The sequence below is a fragment of the Cucurbita pepo genome, chromosome 3 (assembly GCF_057944985.1).
Source record: "Cucurbita pepo subsp. pepo isolate OVF chromosome 3, ASM5794498v1, whole genome shotgun sequence".
Taxonomy (NCBI): domain Eukaryota; kingdom Viridiplantae; phylum Streptophyta; class Magnoliopsida; order Cucurbitales; family Cucurbitaceae; genus Cucurbita; species Cucurbita pepo.
This window is the reverse complement of record NC_141800.1, coordinates 15,988,533-16,010,862: the sequence shown is the minus strand read 5'-3', so window position 1 is coordinate 16,010,862 and position 22,330 is coordinate 15,988,533. Positions and strand designations below refer to the sequence as shown.

Here is a 22,330-nt window from a genome sequence, read left to right as displayed (position 1 = left end):
CCAAGACGTTCCCCTAAATTTAGACTATTTTTAATATTCCGCTTTTATTTTAATATTATTAAATATCTTACTTAACTGATTTTTGTTTTTCGTTTTAATATTTTAATTTCATATTTTTCCTTCAATTAAAATTATAGATTTTTATAACTAAATCTGTATAAACCATTTTTTTTATTAGTTTAAAAAACTGGTCAAATATAATTTTTTTTTAATTATAAGATTTTGAATTTTAAACTTAAATAAATAAATAAATATATATATATATATATATATATATAAAATATTTCATATTATAAACTCATTTTTTTATTTTTTGTTACATTAAACTATACCGGATATTGTAAAATAATAATTATATAAAATACATTTATAGAAGAAAATGTCAAGGGGCAAATTTGGAATGGTATGGCTTTTCAGTCACGGAAAGAACAATTAGTTTAATATAACCAAAATTAAAAAGATAAACCTTATGAAATTCTAAGAATTTAAAAAATAAAAATAAATAAATAAAAACATTAAATCAAATGCATCCATCATGAACATAAAAGAATATATTTTCCACCCCTTTAATTTTTTTAATAAATAAAAATTTTAAAACTAGTGATAGTAATAGTTTAGGTGACGAATTTTTAGACTTATATTTATTTGAATTTTTTAAATTTATTTATTTTTTAGTTTTGAGTTGTTCACAACTCAATCATCTATTTTCGTGTCAGGTTGTCAAATTCATCATTTTTTTTTTTGTAACTATTAAAAAAACTATATCTATTCACCATAAACGGTCACATTAAAAACTAAAACATCACAAAATTTACGATATCTATTATAATTAAATGTGTTAAACCAACCAAAAAAACAAAAACTAACACGATGAGTTTGTTGGGTTTGTTGAGGATTAATTTAGTGGAAGATCGAATTGGTATGAGGCCTTTTGGAGAAGCTCAAAGCAAAGTCATAAGAGCTTAAGTTCAAATCGGACAATATCATAATTTCTAATAGAGTTCGAATAGTTCGAAGTTAGTAACTTGAGTTTGAGTTTGAGTTTGAGTTTGAGTTTGCAAATTAAAGAAACTATATAACTACGAGAGGTTGAAATTTGTATCTTTACCCTTAAAAACTTTGATATAGGGATGAAGCAGAATAGCACAATCTTCTAAATCTTCTATTGTTGATGAACTTCGAGTTTCTTCTTCTGCCAGAGCATGGCCGATCCACGGCACTGTCAACATCTCCCTACATAATATAAAAGAAAGCATCACAAGTATGTAAGAGAACTCTTTATTGTCTGTCTGCCTAATGATTATGAGAGGAACCAAATGAAGAACATGAAAATTGAAGATTATGACAAACTTAGATGGGGCTAGACATGGTACAAGCGATCATAGCAACCATCAATCTCACATCATAGGGATTGATTGAACTCTATATCAAGCATCAATCTCACATCGTAGGGATTGATTGAACTCTATAGCAAGATTCAAGACAGTTGCACGAAAAATAACTGGCAGCATCAATGTCATATCCTAAGGACAGAAATTTTTTGAGCAATGACTGCTTATCCTTGCAACAATGGCTGCTCTCACCGTTTAAGAGGAAGCTAGAGGACAAAGGCAGATCACAAAAAAGCCATCTGAGACTCAATTTTTGTCAGATTTCAGATTGACTAGGAAGGAGAACAAAGCATTCATTCAATTAGGTAGAAGAACAAAACATTCTTTATAAAGACGTGGAAACCTCTCCTTTGCAAACGCGTTTTAAAAACTTTGAGGAGAAGCCCAGAAGGGAAAGCCCAAAGAGGACAATATGTATTAGCAATGGGCTTGGGCTTGGGCTGTTACAAATGATATTAGAGCTAGACACTAGGCGATTTGCCAGCGAGAAGGCTGAACCCCAAATGGGGATGGACATGAGGCGGTGTACCAGCAAGGACGCTGGCCCAAAGAGTAGTGGATTGAGGAGTCCCACATCGATTGGAGAAGGGAACGAGTGCCAGCGAGAAGGAGGGTGGATTGTCAGATCCCACATCGATTGGGGGAGGAGAACAAAGCATTCTCTACAAGGGTGTGGACCTCTCCCTAGTAGAGGGGTTTTAGAAACTTTAAGGAGAAACTCGAAAGAAAGAGACCAAAGAGGACAATATCTCCTAGCGGTTGGCTTGGACCGTTACAATTTTACATCTACCCTTTCTTCTCATTTTCTTTTAGTGCATTTTGATTATTGTCTATAGAATGTAGTTTAGCCATGTTCAAAATTTCTTTACTTGAGCAATGATTTAGTCTAACTATAAATCTTCTGTGTTCTTTACTTTTGAGTCAAATTAGCTTCAATTAGGACAGCAGCTCATAAACTAAGTGCTTCACAATGTAACAGGCAACAACAATCACAGAAGAACGAAACGTGTTTGTTATTGTATATAAAAACACAGCCAGCAGAAGAAGAACAAGCCATGCTCAATAGTCAATTGCATACTCTTTTCTAGGCGAACTAAGATCAAACACCGACGGATGAAATCATAAGCAAGTTCAGTTCATTGGACTTAAAAATACCTAAAAACAATCCTGAGTCGAAGTAAACTAATATGTCCTGTTCCAAGTCAATGATCGAATGTATTACAGATAAGACCGCATCCTATCGCTACAAAACCATCAAAATAACGAGTGCGAGAGAGAGAGAAGCAAAGAACAATCACCTGTGCCCGAAGGAAACCACAGAGAGCAAAAGTGGAAAACTGGCCAGTGTAGATGCCATTTTCATCCAAATGCCCAATGTTGATCTGGACGGAAGCATGGTCCTTGGAAGTAATCAATCGATTCGTTGCGGAGCTGCATCAACGACACAATAAGCCATGAATAATGTGCAATCATCGAAGCTAGATGATAATAATAAGATTACGAAACATTTTCGGGGAATATAAAGCTATGTGATCTTACCCTCCTCGTTCTACATCTTGATAAGCGTATGAACTAATTGTTTAGAAATACAAAACCTGCGACCCTGTTTCGTAAGAACACATACAATTGCGATTACCGATTCTGCCGTCAGATAAAGGAGGGAAAATCGATTCAAATTTACAAAGAAAAAGAGGAAAAGATTCTTAAAAGAGAAATCTAACGACTGTGAGGAAAACTAGCAATCCAAAAACGGAAGGCTTCTAAAGAAAGGATCAAATTAAAAGAGAGAGGGTTGGATTGAATGATTTTTTTTACTCAATGCAAAAGTTCGGGTTGGTTGTATTGGTAACCCAATTCAACCCAACCCCAAAATTTTCACGACCCAATCCACCTTGAATTGGGTTCGGGTTGGATTGTCCGGTTTCAATTTTAAAAAAATTAAAAAGTTTTATTTATCCGCCTTTTATAATTATAGATAGAATTTTAGATAAAAAAATATTAAAAGTTCACGTACAAAAATTAATATATAATTATTAAAAAAAATCAATATACAACTGAATACCAAACTTCGAATTGATTACTTAAAAATAAAGAAAATATAAAGAAATGATAGATAATTAAAATAAAAAGACAATAAAAATGATTAGTTTAAATAAACTATACCTATCAAAATAAATAATTGAAATACGAGGCCCCGTAAAAAATAATAATAATAAATAATAATAATAATGGTATATAATAATAATATTGTAATTAATAAATACATTAGAATTTAAAATTATCTGGATAAAAATTTTGTGTCCACCGTTGAACTCAACAATCAACAATTATCTCACGGATACTAAAAGTTGATCTACAAGCTATAATAAATATTGAATAATTTTTTATAACGATAAAAATATTTTGAACCACTTTTGATAAAATTGTATATTTAAATTCATTTACTTTTTACCAAGTCCAATAAAAAAATGACAAAGGGAAAGTAAAATAAATTTTAAAGTCGTTTTGGAATCAACACAAATATGGAAATTTTGAGTTTCAAAAAAAATTATATTAAAAATACGTGAAATGAAAACATTACGCTTTAAAATTACTCAAATATATGAACATTGAACACTGTATGTGTTTGTTTAAAATGACTTAAATGCAGACATAAATCATATCCAATAACCTATCATAAACGAGAATAAAACTTGGATTTATTTCAATTCTATTACATCAGTTCTTCAATAAAATTACTACTTTTGAATTGCATTTCTCCGAAAAGCTATCAAATTCTTCGTCTCTATACTCTGTCGTGTTTCTTTTCTGGCTTTTTTCAGTATCTTGCTTGTTCCTCCACCGTAGCTTCGTTTATTATTGTTTGCAGATGAAACTTGACAAATTTTTGTCTGTACTTTTGGCTTCTTCAAAACCTTACTCGATGGCGATATCTCACATATCTTTACTTGACGACTCTGTTTTCGAGCTTTTTCGTTTCGGCAGTTCTGTATATATCGTTTCTCAATTTCTACCGCCTTCTCTTCTAATTCCTTCATCTTCAGCTCGTACATTTGCTTCCATCTGAACGATTCCTTATGCTTCATCCTATCAAGAACACAGTTGACACCATCCTTACCGAACTTTTTTTCGTAGAAAGTTTTCCATAATTTGTTTGTTATTGGAGTGAGATCTCTTCCTTTCGAACAGTTCTCTATATGCATCAGTTGGTCGACGGTGCAATGCGGCAAAATATGTTCAAGGAAATTTAGATCGGTTTGGCCAACATCTCCGAGAAATCTCAAGTTATCTATGGCTTTGTTTATTTGTTCAGACATTGTTTGGCAGACTCGAGAGGACACAGGTTTAGCACTGGTTTAAGTTTAAAGTAGATGACTAAAGCTTATACACTTACAATGCTTCTCGTCCTCCTTTTATAGTTATATTCTAATCTGCTATTAGAATTTCAAATTTATTTTAAAATATCTTAATCTTTTATTTTAAAATATTTATATATATAAATTTATCTAAATTTGGATTCTTATTGTATTTAAATTATTTTAAAAATATTTAAATATATTCATTCTTACCCTATTTAAATTATTTTAAAATAATCTAAATATATTTATTCTTCCAATATTTAAATATCTAAATTTTTATTATCACCATATCTATTATTTAATTTAATTCAATTGAGTTTGTGATAATCTTCTAACATTTAATTTCTTTTTTTTTAATTTTAATTTAATTTTATTCTTATAATTAATTTTAATATCAAAATTGAATCACTAAATTTAAATTTAAATATTTTATAAATACTTTATTACAGTAAATATTAAAAAAAAAAAAATTTAAATGCCAAATGGCATGTTGAAAATGAAGCTATCAACCACTCGGCTTTGACTTTGATTTGACTTTGACTTGATTGGATCCCACAAATTCACAGCTGGCACTCACACGTCATTTGCCACATAACCATTTGAAATTAATAAATGTATCCCAATAAAATCACATCTCCTTTTTTTTTTATAGAAATAATTTAATTAATTTACAGCTGGCACTTCTTATCATTCCACTAATCTATAAATTTTCATTTTCATTATATTTTAACATTTGTTTTATTTTCCAAATTTCGTACTAAAAAATATTTTTGTCCGTGTAGAAATAATATAATAAAATTTGGATTTCAAAATTATTTGTATTTATATTAAACAAAATAAAGAAAAAAAATATTTAATACATATTTCAAAAAAAAAAAAAAAATTAGCACCATTTATTTCATACTATGTCAATTTTTTCTAGCGGAGTATTTTAAAAATATAATCAATAAACCATTTCTAACAAAATATGGCTATCAAGTTTCGGATCGAATCTCCATCATATAATGATTTTCACTCAAATAACTTATATGGTTCACACCTCAATCCTCTATTTTCAGTCGAATAGTCAAATTCATCATTAATATCTATTATAATTAAATGTGTTAAAAGACGGGATTTAGTTGATCTAACAAAAAAAAAAAAAAAAAAAAATTCTCACCCACAAGACGATCAGAATTTCAAAAAATAAAATAATAATAATAAAAAAAAATCTAACTCGGTTCGAGTTGAATAGTTCAAGTGAGTAGAAGCCTCCACATTTTCATGGCCCATAAAATGGCTGCTTATCCTTACAAAAATGGCTGCTCTCACCGTTTAAGAGGAAGCTAGAGGGCAAAGGCCGATCACAAAAAGGCCATTTGAGACTCAATTTTGGTGAGATCCCACGTCGATGGGGAAGAGAACAAAACATTCTTTAAAAGGGTGTGGAAATCTCTCTTTAACTTGAGGGGATGGCTGGAGGGGAAAGCCCAAAGAAGACAATATCTATTAGTGGTGGGTTTGGGCTGTTACAAATGGTATCAGAGCCCGACAACGAATGACTTTGAACGATGTGCCAGCAAAGAGGCTGAACCTTGAAGGGGGTGGACATGAGGTAGTGTACCAGCAAGGACACTGGCCCCAAAGGGGGAGTGGATTGAGGAGTCCCACATCGATTGAAGAAAGGAACAAGTGCCAGCGAGATTGTTGGCCGCGAAGGAGGGTAGATTGTCAGATCCCACATCGATTGGGGGACGAGAACAAAGCGTTTTAGAAGCTTTGAGGGGAAACCCGAATGGGAAAGTCCAAAGAGGACAATATCTCCTAGCGTCGGCCTTGAACGCTTCTACCCTTTCTTCTCATCTTCTTTACTTGAGCTATGATTTAGTCTAACTATAAATCTTCTGTGTTCTTTAGTTTTGAGTCAAATTAGCTTCAATTAGGACAGCAGCTCATAATCTAAGTGCTTAACAATGTAACAGGCAACAACAATCACAGATGAATGAATAAACTTGTTTGTTGTTGTATATAAAAACACAGCCAGCAGAAGAAGAACAAGCCATGCTCAATGTTGATCTGGACGGAAGCATGATCCTTGGAAGTAATCAATCGATTCGTTGCGGAACTGCATCAACGACACAATAAGCCATGAATAAAGTGCAATCCACATGAAACTTAGTCGTACATGGTATCATACCATTGTGGAGAGTTGTGTTCGTCTAACATGAAACTTAGTCGTACATGCAATCCACATGAAACTTAGTCGTACATGGTATCATACCATTGTGGAGAGTTGTGTTCGTCTAACATGGTATCAAAGCCATGCCCTAAACTTAGTCGTGCCAATAGATTGGTAAATTCTCAAATATCGAACAAATAACTCCGAAAGAAAAGGAGTCAAGCCTCCTCGAAGGCAGTAAAAAATGACTAAGACTCCAAAGGAGTCGAGCCTCAATTAAGGGGAGGCGCACTTTGTTCGAGGGGAGGTGTTGGATGATGAAAGTCCCACATCGGCTAATTTAGGGAATGATCATGGGTTTATAAATGAGGAATACTAACTACATTGGTGTGAGGCCTTTTGGGGAAGCCCATAGCAAAGCCATGAGAGTTTATGTGGACAATATCATACCGAGTTGTGTTTTTCTACCAAAGACTACATAGAGAAGGACAATATCAATCAAAAAATTAAAAAGTTTTATTTATCCACCATTTATGATTATTAATTTTAAAGTCGTCAAATGTTTAAAATAACTTAAATAGGAGTATAAATCATATCCAATAATCTATCATAAACCATATCCTTAAAATTTAAACCAAAAGTTATCAATTTTATTACATCAGTTATTCAAGAAAATTACTACTTTTGAATTGCATTTCTACGAAAAGCTATCAAATTCTTCGTCTCTATACTCTGTAATGTTTCTTTTCTGGCTTTTTTCAGTATCTTGCTTGTTACTCTCGGGTAGCTTCGTTTATTATTGTTTGCAGATAAAACTTGACAAATTTTGGTCTGTACTTTTGGCTTCTTCAAAACCTTACTCGGCGGCGATATCTCACATATCTTTACTTGACGGCTCTGTTTTCGAGCTTTTTCGTTTCGACAGTTCTGTATATATCGTTTCTCAATTTCTACCGCCTTCTCTTCTAATTCCTTCATCTTCAACTCGTACATTTGCTTCCATCTAAACGATTCCTTATGCTTCATCCTTTCAAGAACACAGTTGACACCATCCTTACCGAACTTTTTTTCGTAGAAAGTTTTCCATAATTTGTTTGTTATTGGAGTGAGATCTCTTCCTTTCGAAAAGTTCTCTATATGCATCAGTTGGTCTACGGTGCAATGCGGCAAAATATGTTCAAGGAAATTTAGATCGATTTGGCCAACATCTCCGAGAAATCTCAGGCTATCTATGGCTTTGTTTACTTGTTCAGACATTGTTTGGCAGACTCGAGAGGGCACAGGTTTAGCCCTAGTTTAAGCTTGAAGTAAATGACTAAAGCTTATACACTTACAATACTTCTCGTCCTCTTTTTATAGTTATATTGTATTTTGCGGTTAGAATTTCAAATTTTATTTTAAAATATCTTAATCTTTATCTTAAAATATTTATATATCTAAATCTATGTAAATCTCGATTCTTACGAGATTTAAATATTTTAAAAATATTTAAATATCTAAATTTTTATTACTAAAATATGGAAAATATGGTGATAGAATTATTTAATTTAATTCAATTTCTTTTTCTTTTTTTAATTTTAATTTAATTTTATTCTTATAATTAATTATAAATATCAAAACTCAACCACTAGATTTAATTTTAATATTTTAAATACTTTATTACAGTAAATATTTAAAAAATAATAATAATCTTACATAATTCTAAACTGCCAAATGGCATGTTGAAATGAAGCTATCAACCACTTGGCTTTGACTTTGACTTGAGTTGGATCCCACAAATTCACAGCTGGCACTCACACGTCATTTGCCACATAACCATGTGAAATTAATAAATGTATCCCAAATATAAAATCACATCTCTTTTTTTTATAGAAATAATTTAATTAATTTACAGCTGGCACTTCTTATCATTCCATATTAATCTATAAATTTTCATTTTTATTATATTTTATATTTTATATTTTTTTCCGTTCAGAAAATTTATAATATAATAAAAATTAGTTTTAAAATATAAAATATAAAATATAAAAGTCCATGATTCACGTAAAAGGAAGAAATAATTACTCAAAAGAAAATAAAATGTTAAAAAAGAAAAGTAAAATAATAATAACAATAATAATAATAATAATAATAAAGTGGGTCCCACAAGATAGGCAAAATCCTGTATAATTACGAAATTGCCATTGAGAAGCAAAAAAGAAGGCGAAAAACTATGTCTGAATACAAGGAAGCGCTTTCTTTGTAAATCGCGTTGTTCTCTTCGGACTTTCTCTTCCTTCTTCCACCGACTCCGAGAAACCCTCTTCTCTGTCGATCCTTTGTTCTTCGCGTTTCAGATCGAAATTAAAATCCAGTTTCAATTTCAAATCCATTTCTGAATCTCCATTGCCATTCGCATTCCAGATTGATTTTGAATTCTTCTGCTGTTTCTGTTCAAGGTTCTCATCTCGGAATCTGAGAAGATGATCGAGCGCATTCTTGGCCCCATCCGTCTCCGCCGGATCCAGAGGGCTTTCCGCCACAGCGCCGTCACTGTTCTTTGTCTCTTCCTCACTGTCGTTGTCCTCCGCGGTACTGTCGGTGCTGGCAAGTTCGGCACTCCCGAGCAGGACTTTAAGGAGATCCGCGACCATTTCTCCTCTCGCGGTCGTCGCGTTGAGCCTCGCCGTGTTCTTGAAGAGGTCCAGCCGGAGACTACTGACAAGCCGGCTGACCAGTCCAATAATTATGCTACATTCGATATTTCGAAGATTTTGGTGGATGAAGGTGAGGATGAGAAGCCCGATCCGAGTAAACCCTACAGTCTTGGTCCTAAAATATCCGATTGGGATCAACAGCGAGCTGAATGGCTGAAGAACAACCCTGATTTCCCTAATTTCATTGGTCCTAATAAGCCCCGAGTTCTTTTGGTTACTGGATCCTCCCCAAAGCCCTGTGAGAATCCTGTTGGTGACCATTACCTTCTGAAATCGATTAAGAACAAGATCGATTATTGTAGGCTCCATGGGATTGAGATTTTTTACAATATGGCGCTTCTCGATGCTGAAATGGCTGGTTTCTGGGCTAAGCTTCCATTGATTAGGAAGCTTTTGCTGTCCCACCCGGAGGTTGAGTTCCTATGGTGGATGGACAGTGATGCTATGTTCACTGATATGGCTTTTGAGGTTCCATGGGAAAGGTATAAGGATCATAACTTCGTGATGCACGGATGGAATGAGATGATTTATGATCAGAAGAATTGGATTGGGCTGAACACCGGAAGTTTTCTTCTGAGGAATTGCCAATGGTCTCTGGACATTCTCGACGCCTGGGCGCCAATGGGGCCGAAGGGCAAGATTAGAGATGAAGCTGGGAAGATCCTGACCAGAGAGCTGAAGGGCAGGCCAGTTTTCGAAGCTGATGATCAGTCAGCTATGGTTTATCTGCTGGCAACTCAAAGAGATCAATGGGGGAACAAAGTATACCTTGAGAATGGGTACTATCTACACGGATATTGGGGCATTCTGGTCGATCGATATGAGGAGATGATCGAGAATCACCATCCGGGGCTCGGTGATCACCGATGGCCTCTCGTCACCCATTTCGTCGGGTGCAAGCCGTGCGGGAAGTTCGGAGATTACCCAGTAGAAAGATGCCTGAAACAAATGGACAGAGCATACAACTTTGGGGACAATCAGATTCTACAAATCTACGGCTTTACACACAAATCACTGGCCAGTAGGAGAGTGAAGCGGGTTCGGAACGAAACAAGCAATCCGTTGGAGGTGAAGGATGAACTCGGGTTGCTTCATCCAGCATTCAAAGCTGTGAAGGTATCATCATCTTCTTGATAGCCATTATAATACAGTGTTCAAAATTGTATGGTTTTGGTATTTATTTATCAGTTACTAATAATGTGGGAGATTTGTAAACTTTTTTTGGGTTCAAAATCTGCGTTTTTGATGTCTAAATTTCATTGATTTTTAGGAGGCTTTCTTCTTCTTAGTAATGGAAAATCTGAGAGATTATCTTTTTTTTTTTTTTTTTTTTTTTTTTTTCCTTTTTTGGGTTAAAAGCATTATCTAATTTTGAGTTACAATAAAGTCTAGATTTCGTTAATTCTTCTATTTGCATAATAAAAATTCATTACCAATCTTTTAGGAGGAAGACAATAAAACCCAACTCTGTATTATTAATGACGTAATTAATGCTCATGATTAATAGGGGACTAATTGAAGAATTTAGAAGTTAGAAACCTCAAGCTTGGAATAAAGAGATAAAATTAGGGCACTTTTTAAGTTAAATTATAAATTTTTTCATTAAAAAAATTAAAAAAAAATATATTTAATTTATATTGAGGTTCATGTCCAAATATTAAATTTACAGCTTTGCCATAACATGAACAAAGACTAAAATAAAATGTTCTTTAAAAAATAATTATTCGTTCAGGCTTTGCTCAATTCTTCAGCTGCAAATCTATCAAACTTTTCAGCTCAGCTGCATAATCTAAGTCTGAGCCTACTAAAAAATGCATCATAATTAATGTCATCAATGAAATTTAATGGAAAATAATATACAACACCATCTCAAAAATGGAGACACCCTTCAACTTCAGGAGTCTCAGCTGACTGCCGCCATAGCTGGTTCTGGGTAGCCAGCAACGACATCGAAACACCGCTTGCAGAGAGTTGGATGTTCCGGGAACGACCCAACTCGTGACGAAAAGTTCCAACATCTTTCACACTTGGAACCTTCAGCACGAGACACACCAATCCAAACTTTGCTGCCTTCAATGAGACACTCTCCAGTGTATGGTGTGTTCTCTGTCAGCTCATTCTCTATGGCTCGATGAACCTCAACCTGTGTATGCCATTTCCAAAACACGAGTATCAAAATGTTGTCCTAAAGCTGATGATTATGAAAACTGGATCACATTACTAACTATTCAAAATCGGAACAATCACCAAGTCAAAGGCTTGGGTTTCGATCTAAACAAGATTACCATATACCTAATATGTACTTTCATAGATCGAGAAAGAGCTTAGCCCCGACTCCATCTTTCCTTCTTATTTATCCATTGAATCCAAAGAACTTTGATTCCCAACAATCACCAAGGCAAAGGCTTTGGTTTTGATCTAAACAAGATTTCCATAACAAGAAACTACAATATGTACTTTCATGGATCAAGGAAGAACGTAGCCCTAACTCAATCCTTCCTTCTTATTTATCCATTGAAACCAATCAAATCGAAGGCTTGGGTTTCAATCTAAACAAGATTTCCATAACTAATATGTACTTTCATAGATCGAGGAAGAACTTAGCCCTGGCTCCATCTTTCCTTCTTATTTATCCGTTGAAACCAAAGAACTTTGACTCCCAACAATCACCAAATCAAAGGCTTGGGTTTCGATCTAAACAAGATTTCCATAACAAGAAACTACAATATGTACTTTCATGGATCGAGGAAGAATGTAGCCTTGACAACATCTTTCCTTCATTTTCCAAGAAAAGTAGAAAAGCATAAGTAAGACAACATGATAGCGATATACACTAATACGCACGTCCTTCGACTTGAGGCAATGGAACAATGAATCATGGCACTTAAAACACTATACCCAATAAGCTATAGGTTATGCCTTTGTAAAAGAAAAACCCTGTTAGGATTACCTGAGATGTAATAAATATTCTTTGCAAAGTGTCTGCGTCATGGTTGGATTCACACATTTCACACAACTTAGTAGCCAGACCATCTCCTGAGGCATGTAGATGAACTTTAGCCTCTAAGCTTGAACCAATCAATTTCCCAGTTCGAGCAACCTCGAGGACTTTATTCACCTCGGTTCTTAGCTGATCAAAGTGCTAAATGGTTAGCGAATCTTCTCAGATCCGAGTTTCAATAATTTAGTTTAGTTCATATTCGTCGACAGTAAACCTTGTTTATAAGTTGTTATCAGAACTTCTGTAATTGTAAAGACATTAAATACCTCAAGAATATTTGCCCAGAAGTCAACTTCTTCTCTTGGAAGAGAAAGTCTAGTCTTATTTAAACTTGGCCACCTTGATTCAAAGACAAATTTTGCAGCAGAACCATCGTCGTTTGTATATTGGAAGGGTAAATTCTGCCACACATCCTCAGCCAAATGAGGCAATATTGGAGCAATTATTCTTGCTATGGAAACGATATGTGCTGCTAGAACTGTTTGACAACTTCTCCTAGTAAAACTCGTGGATCCCCTGAAATTGCCAACAAAATTAGCATTTTGCTTAAAGAAAAGAGCCCTTTGCATAAGGATTAAATAAGATAAAAGGGATTCTTGTAATCAACTTAATAGATTTAAATTTGATGGAGAACCAATTGGTTTCCATGACCATGAACAATAAAAAGTCAAAACTTATGATGACTTCACAAGGAAAGCATCAACATGTAACAAGTTTTAAGAACCTACTGAAAGGTAGAGAGTCGGCTTTTAAGATACGAGAAAACTTACCCCACATATAATCGATCTTTAGCAACGTCAAAGTAGAAATTTGATAGATCAACAATTACGAACCGTTGTATGATCTGAAAATGTGAAAAGTTCCATGGTCAAATTACCACCAAATATACAAATTACCCAGGATTCGTTCTTAGCTCTAGAAAGCAAAGTAGATTTCAGAAGACCACAAAACTTTTACACCATTTATAATGAAGCAATAAGTCATAATTCAACGTTGTTTTTGGACATTTTGTTGGGTGGCTTTCCCAACTTAAAAGCCCTTACAGAATCATGTCAATATTTGGACGTATAAGTCCTCACAGTCACGTCGATCATGCAATTAATGTCATTGATAAGCTGGAAGAGACCTTGAATATAAATCAAGCCTTTGGGAGGCAAAGGCTGAATCTAAGCATCCGTTGGATGATACTTTTCCAGGATATCCGTAAGAATTATTAAATGTAAGCTCAAATATGGGGAGAAGAATTCAGTTCATCCACAAAGTTACAGCAACTAGGAGGCAGAGCTTTATGAATAGATTGGTTTTAAAGTTAATACAATCTTGCAATACTGTTGGTTTATTTCCAAAGCGTGGCCATTTTGAGTTATTCTCACAGCCCTTGACACCAGATTACGCTGATAATAATTCAAATTCAATGAATAAAATAATAAGACCATCAGAAGAAAAGTCACCTGAAAGATCTTAAAGAACTGATAGCTTTCATAGCTTTCTCTGATGTTGTTAATGATATTTTCAAGCTGAAACAATGCATGCTGGTCAATCCTTGGAAGATCCTGATATTGTACAGCATTTTCCTCCTGTCAATACAAACGAGATTATTATTATGTATCTACATGAAGAAAAAGGAGGAGAAAAAGTTGCTAATCTAAAAGCTGATTCCAGGAAGGGGAGAGAAAAAAACAAAACAAAAGAATGCACCACAAGTTCTCTCTCTCTCTCTCTCTCCTACAAGACATAAGCTAAGGAAAACATAAATGATTAAAATGAACTTACTGTCCAATCATGCAGATTTCCTAGAAGGAACCTTAATGTTCCTCGTAGCTTCCTATAAATATCTGACATTTGACGGAGAACTTGAGAACCGATCATCACATCACCGGTGTAGTCCACACTGGAAACCCAAAGGCGCAGGACATCTGCTCCATAGCCTGGGGCTTCCTGCCAGATACAAACAATAACAAAGCATCCAAGGGATTTAGTCTAGCCACTTTTAATGAGGAAACCAGATATGAAAGTAGAACACTTTGAACCTTTTGATTCTTTCCTCCTTCAATCACAGACTTGGGATCAACTACATTACCCAAAGATTTGCTCATTTTCAGACCCTTCTCATCCAAAACAAATCCGTGAGTAATGACACTGGAATATGGAGCCTTCCCTGTTCCAAAGAAAGTCCAAAATTTTGTACATCGGATTAGCTCCAACATAGATTTGATTCCGTTATGCATACACGTTGAAAGAAATAGAATTACATTTATATAACAGCAATTGACCATGTAGCAGCTCCCTTGCGATTGGTTTTGAAAGTTAAATAGATGGTTGATGGTTGGCTCACAATTTTCTTTACAAGGTTTGAAGTAGCTATTGGTTTCTCGTGTTTGGTGGAGTCTTATTCTTAGTGTGGGCATTTGCAAGCTCTCTAAGTCTTTCAGGCAAAGATAATGGAATGTTTATTATTTTCATGGCTATCTCCATCTTTATATTTGTTGTTAGGTATTTTTTTTCATTTATTAGGAGAAGAAGTTTCTTGTTTAGAAAAAGGGGGGGATAAAATGAGTTACGTTTGCATTCCCTATTTCTTAATTATTCAAAGAAATTTCTAAATTACTTCTATAAAAAGTATAGAGCAGCATTAACTTTTCCAAGAAAAAAGAAGACGTTCACAATTTTAATTACATCACCTTTTGTGGCAATGCTTGTCAACAAAGAACTTTGGAACCAGCCACGATGCTGGTCTGTACCTTCAAGGTACAAATCAGCAGGAAAACTAAAACCATCTCGTGTCCCTAATACTGCTGCCCAAGAGGAGCCTGAAATAAGGAGAGTGGAAATTTACAATCGAGTTCGATATCAAATTAACAGCATATGTATGACTTTTGAGTAGAAAGATCCAACTGATAACTGCTGGAGCATTTCTTCTTCAGTGGCTTAAAAAATGCCACCGACTTCACCAACAAAATTGTTGTGAATTAAGCAGTAAAAAATGCCACCGACTTCACCAACAAAATTGTTGTGAATTAAGCAGGAAAATTCTCAGAAGAAACATTAGTGTTCGGATTGTTTGTTAGAAACATTTAAATTTAGTAATTTCATTAACGGAACATTATAATACCTGAATCAAACCATACATCCATTGTATCAGTTCCCTTTTCATATTCAGATGCAATTTCTCGGTATTTATCAGGAAGAAGATCCTCTACTGTCATATACCACCAAGCATCACTACCCTTTTTGGCTATTATTGCTGCCAAACAAACAATAAGAAGTATCAAACTTCATGAAAATGCGCAAAGCCATTACATTATAGATCTGTTAAAAGTAATAACGTAGTTTAGGAAAGGAAATTGAGAGTAATAATAAGTCGCTGTAAATCTTACACTTGATGTGGTTTACAGTGTCGTCATTCATAAGAGGTTCTTTGGTCTGCACATGATAAAAGACTGGTATTGGGACACCCCACGTTCTTTGCCGAGATATGCACCAATCAGAGCGGCTCGAGGTCATTGCAGAGATTCTATTTTCAGCCTGGACAGTAGTCCATTCTCACGAGGCATTAGTGATCAGATAGCTTAAAAAGCAGTATGGCTTTATTTAATGGTTGATTATTGAACAGGGGCACCAGTTAGATGTGCATTAGGTTAGGAAGAAACAGAAACAATGCAAAAAAGAGCTTCCTATTCAAAAGTACAACACACATTAATATACCAACCATCATTGAAATGGTGATTTAAATGTTAAACAAATTTGGGAATCATGAGGTAAATATTTAAATGTTAAACAAAGGGAAAAACCAAATCAAATTTTTTTGTTAACAAAAGAGGTAAATATTTGAATCAAGCACTAGGAGTAAACAACAATGCCATTCGAACATCAATACCTGAGGAGGTATCCACTTTACTTCACCAATAGCATCCATAGCAGCCTGGCGAAATCCCTCCACTGATGCAAACCATTGCTCAGTTGCCCTAAAAATTGTTGGTTTCTTTGTTCGCCAATCATATGGATATTTATGCTCTGTATGAAGAGATGACATGTTGAAACCAAATAAATATTAAGAACCCAGAAAAGGATTAGAATCATCATTTTTGCTCCTCCTTGTAGGAAGAGAGTAGGGTTTGTCCTTTTTTCTTGGGGGGGAAGGTGAACGCCTTACCGTACGATTCTTCCAAAATAAGTGAGAAATGATCATCCAAATATTTGACAACAGCCGTATTGCCATCCCCAAGTACATCAAGCCCGCTGAATAGCCCAGCTTCTTCGGTGAATTTTCCATCATCATCTACAGGAGATATTAGGGGGAGTCCATACTTCAAACCAGTCGCATAATCCTCCTGACCATGTCCAGGAGCCGTATGGACCAACCCAGTTCCTGTCTCAGTTGTAATGTAATCTCCTCCGATAACAACTTGGCACTCCCTCTTATCAATTGGGTGGATATATCTGAAGAAAACAATAGATTTGATGCTTAGTAGACAATGAAATCAAATTAATAAGGTAAATAATTAAGGCCAAATTTAATTACCATTTGATTTTTGAAAATTGCGTTTGTTTACTTACAATTTCTTTACCGTGTTTATTTACCACATTTCTAGATTTCTTCTAATTGAATCTGAAACCTACAAGTTTTTTTAGGGAGAAAATTCACTTGATAAGAAACTCTCATTTTCACTGTTCCTTCTCATTGTTTAGGGAAAGAAATGAAACCTGCAGTTTTCAAGTTCTGAACCCAACAATTTTTTCTTCACAACAAGCTTCACACCCCATTTTGCTTCCAAAGTTGGCACCAGGTCTGATGCTACAACAAGGAAAGGCCTATTTTCCTCATTCAGAATATTCCCAGGTCTTTTCTTTTTATTTCCAGACAAAAAAGAGACATCTTCTGACGGTGCCAGCAGTTCAACTATGGCATAGTGAAGCTTGGCATTGACAGCAACCGCTAATCACAGAACAGTGAGAGAAAAAGTTTGAATGTATACAACGTAAAGATAGATTGCTCAAGTGTAGTAGAATCATGAAATTGTCCCATGAGAGTAACCAAGGTGCACGCGAGCCGGCCCGGACACTTGCTCCCACTGTAATAATAATAATATAACTGGGAAACATACAGGAATAAATCTACTACCACATTGCTCCCACGGTAACACAAACAAGAACTCACCAGCATTGGCTGGAATAGTCCAGGGAGTTGTAGTCCATATGGCCAAGCACAAGTCTGGAAGAAATTCTTGTAGCATGCCGCCTGAAGATGGACCTTCCTTGACCAATCTAAAAATAGCATATATGCTTCTTGAAGTATGCCCCTCAGGGTACTGAATGCAGTTATCAAATAGGTAGTGCAGGGGAAAAAAAAAGATAATGTCAAATTTGAGCAAATGATAGGAAGCCGCATGAGATATAAATTAGAGACAAAGCTCACCATGGGAAATGAATCAGAATGATTTAATGTTTTAAGAGTAATAGGTTTCTTAGACAAAACCATGTTTAACTTTTTTTATTTAAGAAAAAAAAAAAAACAAACAAGCAAACCTAGATGATTAGGTGTTTCAGACACTCTAAATGGAGTAGAATAGACTAGATTGGAGGGACCGGGGAGTGGGCGGTGAAGAAAAAGAAACAGCCAATCTAAGCGCTGAATACAACAGTTTCCATTCTCAACAAGACACTAAAATCAAGAACCCTAAACCTTCCTCCCACAGCCGTAATAAGTTTATCTAATTTCTCATGCTTCAACAGTTGATTTACCTCCAATTCAGCCTCGGCAAGAGCAGTTCGTGATGAGGGACTCCAGTGAACTGGCTTTCTCCCTCTAAAAATATATCCTTGAATGGCCATTTGACCAAACACCTCAATCTAACATAAAAACAATACAAACACAAAACTATTGAATTCAATTCTGCAACAAAGTGCTTAAAGGAAGCACATAGAAAGTAGAACATTAGAATGCATGCAATAGTTACCTGGGCAGCTTCATATTCAGGACTGAGAGTTAGGTACGGATTGTTCCAATCTGCCCATACTCCATAGCGCTGCAAAAAATTGAACAGCATACTTTGAGAAATTTAAAAGAAGAGAGTCATGAAATTTTCTATGAAGAGTAACTCCCACGACAAACTAAACCCACTACTCAGAAAGCATCAAATATGAACATGCTTGCATAGACATACTGTTGACATGAACTCAAATTATCACATAAGATTAATCACTTTAACATGACGAAAGAAATATTAAGCATTGAAATAAATAAAGTTGAGGTGATGAGGAAATTGCCTTAAATGATGCCATCTGAGCTTTCACCGTAGCTTTAGCGAACTTGGCAGCCTTATCTCGCAACTTAATTGGGGTAAGATCTTTCCTGGCTTCTTTGTCCAATGACTGCAGAACTGAATAGCTCAAGATTACAGTTAAGTTTCCTTACCTTTGTCCCTAGAGACCTAAGACGTTACCCCTCAGTAAAAGCTTATCACGGAGGTTAACTACTTTAAAAGATACTTGCCTTTTAACTCAATTGGTAGCCCATGGCAGTCCCAGCCAGGCACAAAACGAACTTTATAGTTTTGAAGAAGCTGTTAAGAGAAGAAAATAAAAGGAAAAAGAAATACTAGTTAGAAACTTTTAAAATGGAAAGCAAGGAGTTTGTTCTTCCAAAAACTAAGTAGCTATTACACGGCGGAGGGATCACGAGTTAAAATTAGACACCGTTTGTATATAAACTCCAAGTCAACAGTAACCGAAACTGAATCTCAATAGAACTTCAGTATGAGGTGTTAAAAATAATTACTAGGGATACAGACATACATTATAAACATGTTCCAGCTTTTTTTTTTCTGGCATGTTGTCTGATTTAATGAAGTGTGGCTAAGAATAAGAAACTAACCTTGTAACGGTTAATTATATCCTTCAAAATCTTATTCAAAGCATGGCCCATGTGAAGATCACCATTGGCATATGGAGGACCATCGTGAAGAATGAAGTTTTCCTGAGACCAGATGTCGGCAAATAAGTTATTTTGGATGGTGGACAAAAGAAGGACGATATCCCAAGAAGACCGAAGAACATACTCCAGTATTTCTTTCAACAACTCGATTGAACACTTGATGGTCATCCCATATTTTCTGAATTTCTGGCTCCCTAACCGTAGAATTTGCTCTCATGCCAAATGTAGTCTTTGGCAGATCAACAGTATGCTTGTATTTTCCATCTCCTTCATTTGTCTCTAAACAAACTCAAGCAATCCAAGAAATCAGAAACTTCATTGAAAAAATGCAAAAACTCATTCAAGAAGTCATGTAATTCATAAAAATCAAAAGCATAGATTTGAAGGGAAATGTAATACATAATTGCCAAGACTATGCACCTTTAGATGCTTTCTTTGCTGCCATAACGGGCCCTCTAGCCCTTCTCTTTGAGGAAGGTAGGAATTCATCATTTAAATAAGTAGAGTAACGTGTGACGCTCAAGAACGTAAATACTTTTGCCGAAGAGCTTCCTCTAAAACGAAATGAAGGAATATAACTTCTCCTCCCAAGTGATGCAGAAATTCTTTGTGATAATACCTGGAAATATGAAACACGAGTACATTGACATCAAGCACCAGCAATTCACATTCAAGAATAACGGTCACAGATGATTTGATCGTTAAGGGCAAACACCATTTTCCTTAACTGAACACTAGAAGTACCTCCTAAAATAAATTTTGATTTTTTTTTCTTTCCAACCAAAAAGAAAAGCATCATTATGTGGTATTTTCGCTTTATGTAACGGTCCAAACCCACAACTAGCAGATATTGTCCTCTTTGGATTTTCTTTTTGGACTTCCCCTCAAGGTTTCTACACCATTATAAAAAATGTTTCGTTCTCACTGATGTGGAATTTCACAATCCACCCCCCTTCAAGGCTAGCGTTATCGTTGGCACTCGTTCCTTTCCTCAATCGATGTGGGACCCCCCTTAAGGGCCTAGCGTCCTTGTTGACTCACCACCCGGTGTCTGGCTCTGATACCATTTGTAATGGCCCAAACCCACTGCTTGGCAGATATTGTCCTCTTTGGACTTCCCCTCAAGGTTTTTAAAACGTGTCTACTAGGGAGAGGTTTCCGCACCCTTGTAAAGAATGTTTCGTTCTCCTCCCCAACCGATGTGGATCTCACACTTTAGGTCTTAGGTTAAGCGATTTATAAAAATAATAAGAAAAAGAATACACCCCCAATGTTCTTTCACGAGATTGAATTTACCAAGACACAAGAACAAGTCTGCAGAATCAAATGTCAATAGCGTATCAAAATTGAATCGTTATGAACATTGAAACGTGGTATTAGAAGACAACCCAATAGAAGGAGCAACAATTCAAACACAAAAAAAACGCACTCCAAACAATTTCCAATACAAACGCACTGAACAAACATAAGCAATTTAACCACTACACTCTCTGAACTCAACAAGAAGGGTATGAAGTAATCAAATTAACTCCATAAGACATTCTTTTATCAGAAAAAAAACGACAGAATAACACAAAGAAATGTAAACAAAGAAGGAATCGTTCTTGAATCATCGAAGTAGACTGCTTCATAATTCAACAAGACAGGCGTAAACAGAGAGATAAAAGAGGAGAAGAGAGAAATTGTACTGAATAAGAAGACGTTTGAATGAGAGATTTGGTGGCTCCTTTGCACTTCAATGCGGAAGAGCCGGCGGCAAAGGACGCATACAGCGGCATATTGACTCCATTCATTTGCAGAGCCTCTTCATCCTCGGGGCGATAGGAAGTATGAGAGAGGAAACTAATGCGGGATTTTTGTAAAACTAACGCATTTTATTCCTTTGGAAATTTAACCTTTAAATATTTTGAAAAATAACGCATCATAATATTAAATAAATGTCATTTTATATATTTTTAATAATTTAATCTATAAATTTTATTTTGCAGTATATTTATAATATTTTCTTTTTTTTTTTTTTTTTTTTTAAAAGCTTCCATTGTCGTTATAATTTCAGTGTAATTAATTTAAATTTTATTAATAAAAAGATGGTTTTTTTAGTTGAATAATTATTCTAAAAAGAAAAAAAAAATACTTTTATGAACAATTTTTGTTTTATGATTTTATTTTAGTTCCAAATTTATTATTAACATCAACGAATCACTACGAATCACTATCTTTATGGGCCTCGACAGATGTAACAAAAAGTCGAATTCTATGTCAGAAATAGAAATAAGAAAATCAGGGGCAGGGTCAACGATCACTCATGTCACGGGCAGCACGAGCTAAACTTCCATTGAAAAGTCATAACCTCTCTGACTCTGTTTTAGTCATTATCAGCCGATAAGCCAGACCGGTGAAGCAAGCCAACTGATGACCCAACTCACTTAAAGAAGGATAAGAGCATAAAATCCCTGTACGACATGAAGTTGAACCATGATCGACCCAACTCATGACTTAGTGCAAACTTAAGTATAGTTTAATTGATTCAGACAAATATCATTGACCAACAAATTTGAAGCTCAAATCTCGTTTATATTTTGCAGGTCTGTTGTTCCAAACTATTGATCTCAGAGTCATGCCCCCCTAACTTACCCAAGTCGGTAGAATCCTCGAGTGTTGATAAAAAAAGTCGTGGGCATCAAAATAATCATAATAGAGATCTATCGAATTGGTAAATGAGTTCGTCCATATAAGTGGTTATATATTCAAGGGGAGGCCCCGATGATAGACTATAATAAGTGAGAGATAC

At 35.1% G+C, this 22,330-nt stretch overlaps 4 protein-coding genes and 1 long non-coding RNA gene across 5 annotated transcripts; 1 reads left to right on the top strand and 4 right to left on the bottom strand.

The window, feature by feature from the left end:
* Window positions 1-1,102: 1,102 nt before the first annotated feature.
* Window positions 1,103-3,093, bottom strand: LOC111791394 (uncharacterized). Its single transcript, XR_015420312.1, has 3 exons — window positions 2,931-3,093; window positions 2,690-2,822; window positions 1,103-1,233 (listed from the first exon to the last, which is right to left on the bottom strand). It is a non-coding gene; the product is annotated as an uncharacterized LOC111791394 (long non-coding RNA).
* A 1,036-nt stretch (window positions 3,094-4,129) lies between these two features.
* On the bottom strand, window positions 4,130-4,708 carry LOC147793301 (uncharacterized). Its single transcript, XM_087122198.1, has one exon. It carries the CDS (start codon window positions 4,706-4,708, stop codon window positions 4,130-4,132), a length of 579 nt encoding a protein of 192 aa, XP_086978324.1.
* Window positions 4,709-7,586: 2,878 nt separating this feature from the next.
* Window positions 7,587-8,165, bottom strand: LOC147793300 (uncharacterized). Its single transcript, XM_087122197.1, has one exon. The coding sequence runs from the start codon at window positions 8,163-8,165 to the stop codon at window positions 7,587-7,589; it is 579 nt and encodes a 192-aa protein (XP_086978323.1).
* A 957-nt stretch (window positions 8,166-9,122) lies between these two features.
* Window positions 9,123-10,922, top strand: LOC111791161 (xyloglucan 6-xylosyltransferase 2). Its single transcript, XM_023672402.2, has one exon. It carries the CDS (start codon window positions 9,371-9,373, stop codon window positions 10,736-10,738), a length of 1,368 nt encoding a protein of 455 aa, XP_023528170.1. The 5' UTR covers window positions 9,123-9,370; the 3' UTR covers window positions 10,739-10,922.
* Window positions 10,923-11,297: 375 nt separating this feature from the next.
* Window positions 11,298-21,385, bottom strand: OVA2 (tRNA synthetase class I (I, L, M and V) family protein). The gene is made up of 22 exons (XM_023672107.2): window positions 21,228-21,385; window positions 19,960-20,158; window positions 19,664-19,818; window positions 19,480-19,581; window positions 19,099-19,168; window positions 18,873-18,985; window positions 18,563-18,631; window positions 18,348-18,455; window positions 17,764-17,914; window positions 17,310-17,541; window positions 16,759-17,045; window positions 16,483-16,619; window positions 15,983-16,130; window positions 15,718-15,849; window positions 15,287-15,415; window positions 14,636-14,763; window positions 14,379-14,543; window positions 14,057-14,182; window positions 13,376-13,449; window positions 12,872-13,121; window positions 12,555-12,734; window positions 11,298-11,747 (listed from the first exon to the last, which is right to left on the bottom strand). The coding sequence occupies exons 1-22, from the start codon at window positions 21,330-21,332 to the stop codon at window positions 11,508-11,510; spliced, it is 3,300 nt and encodes a 1,099-aa protein (XP_023527875.2). The 5' UTR covers window positions 21,333-21,385; the 3' UTR covers window positions 11,298-11,507.
* Window positions 21,386-22,330: the final 945 nt, after the last annotated feature.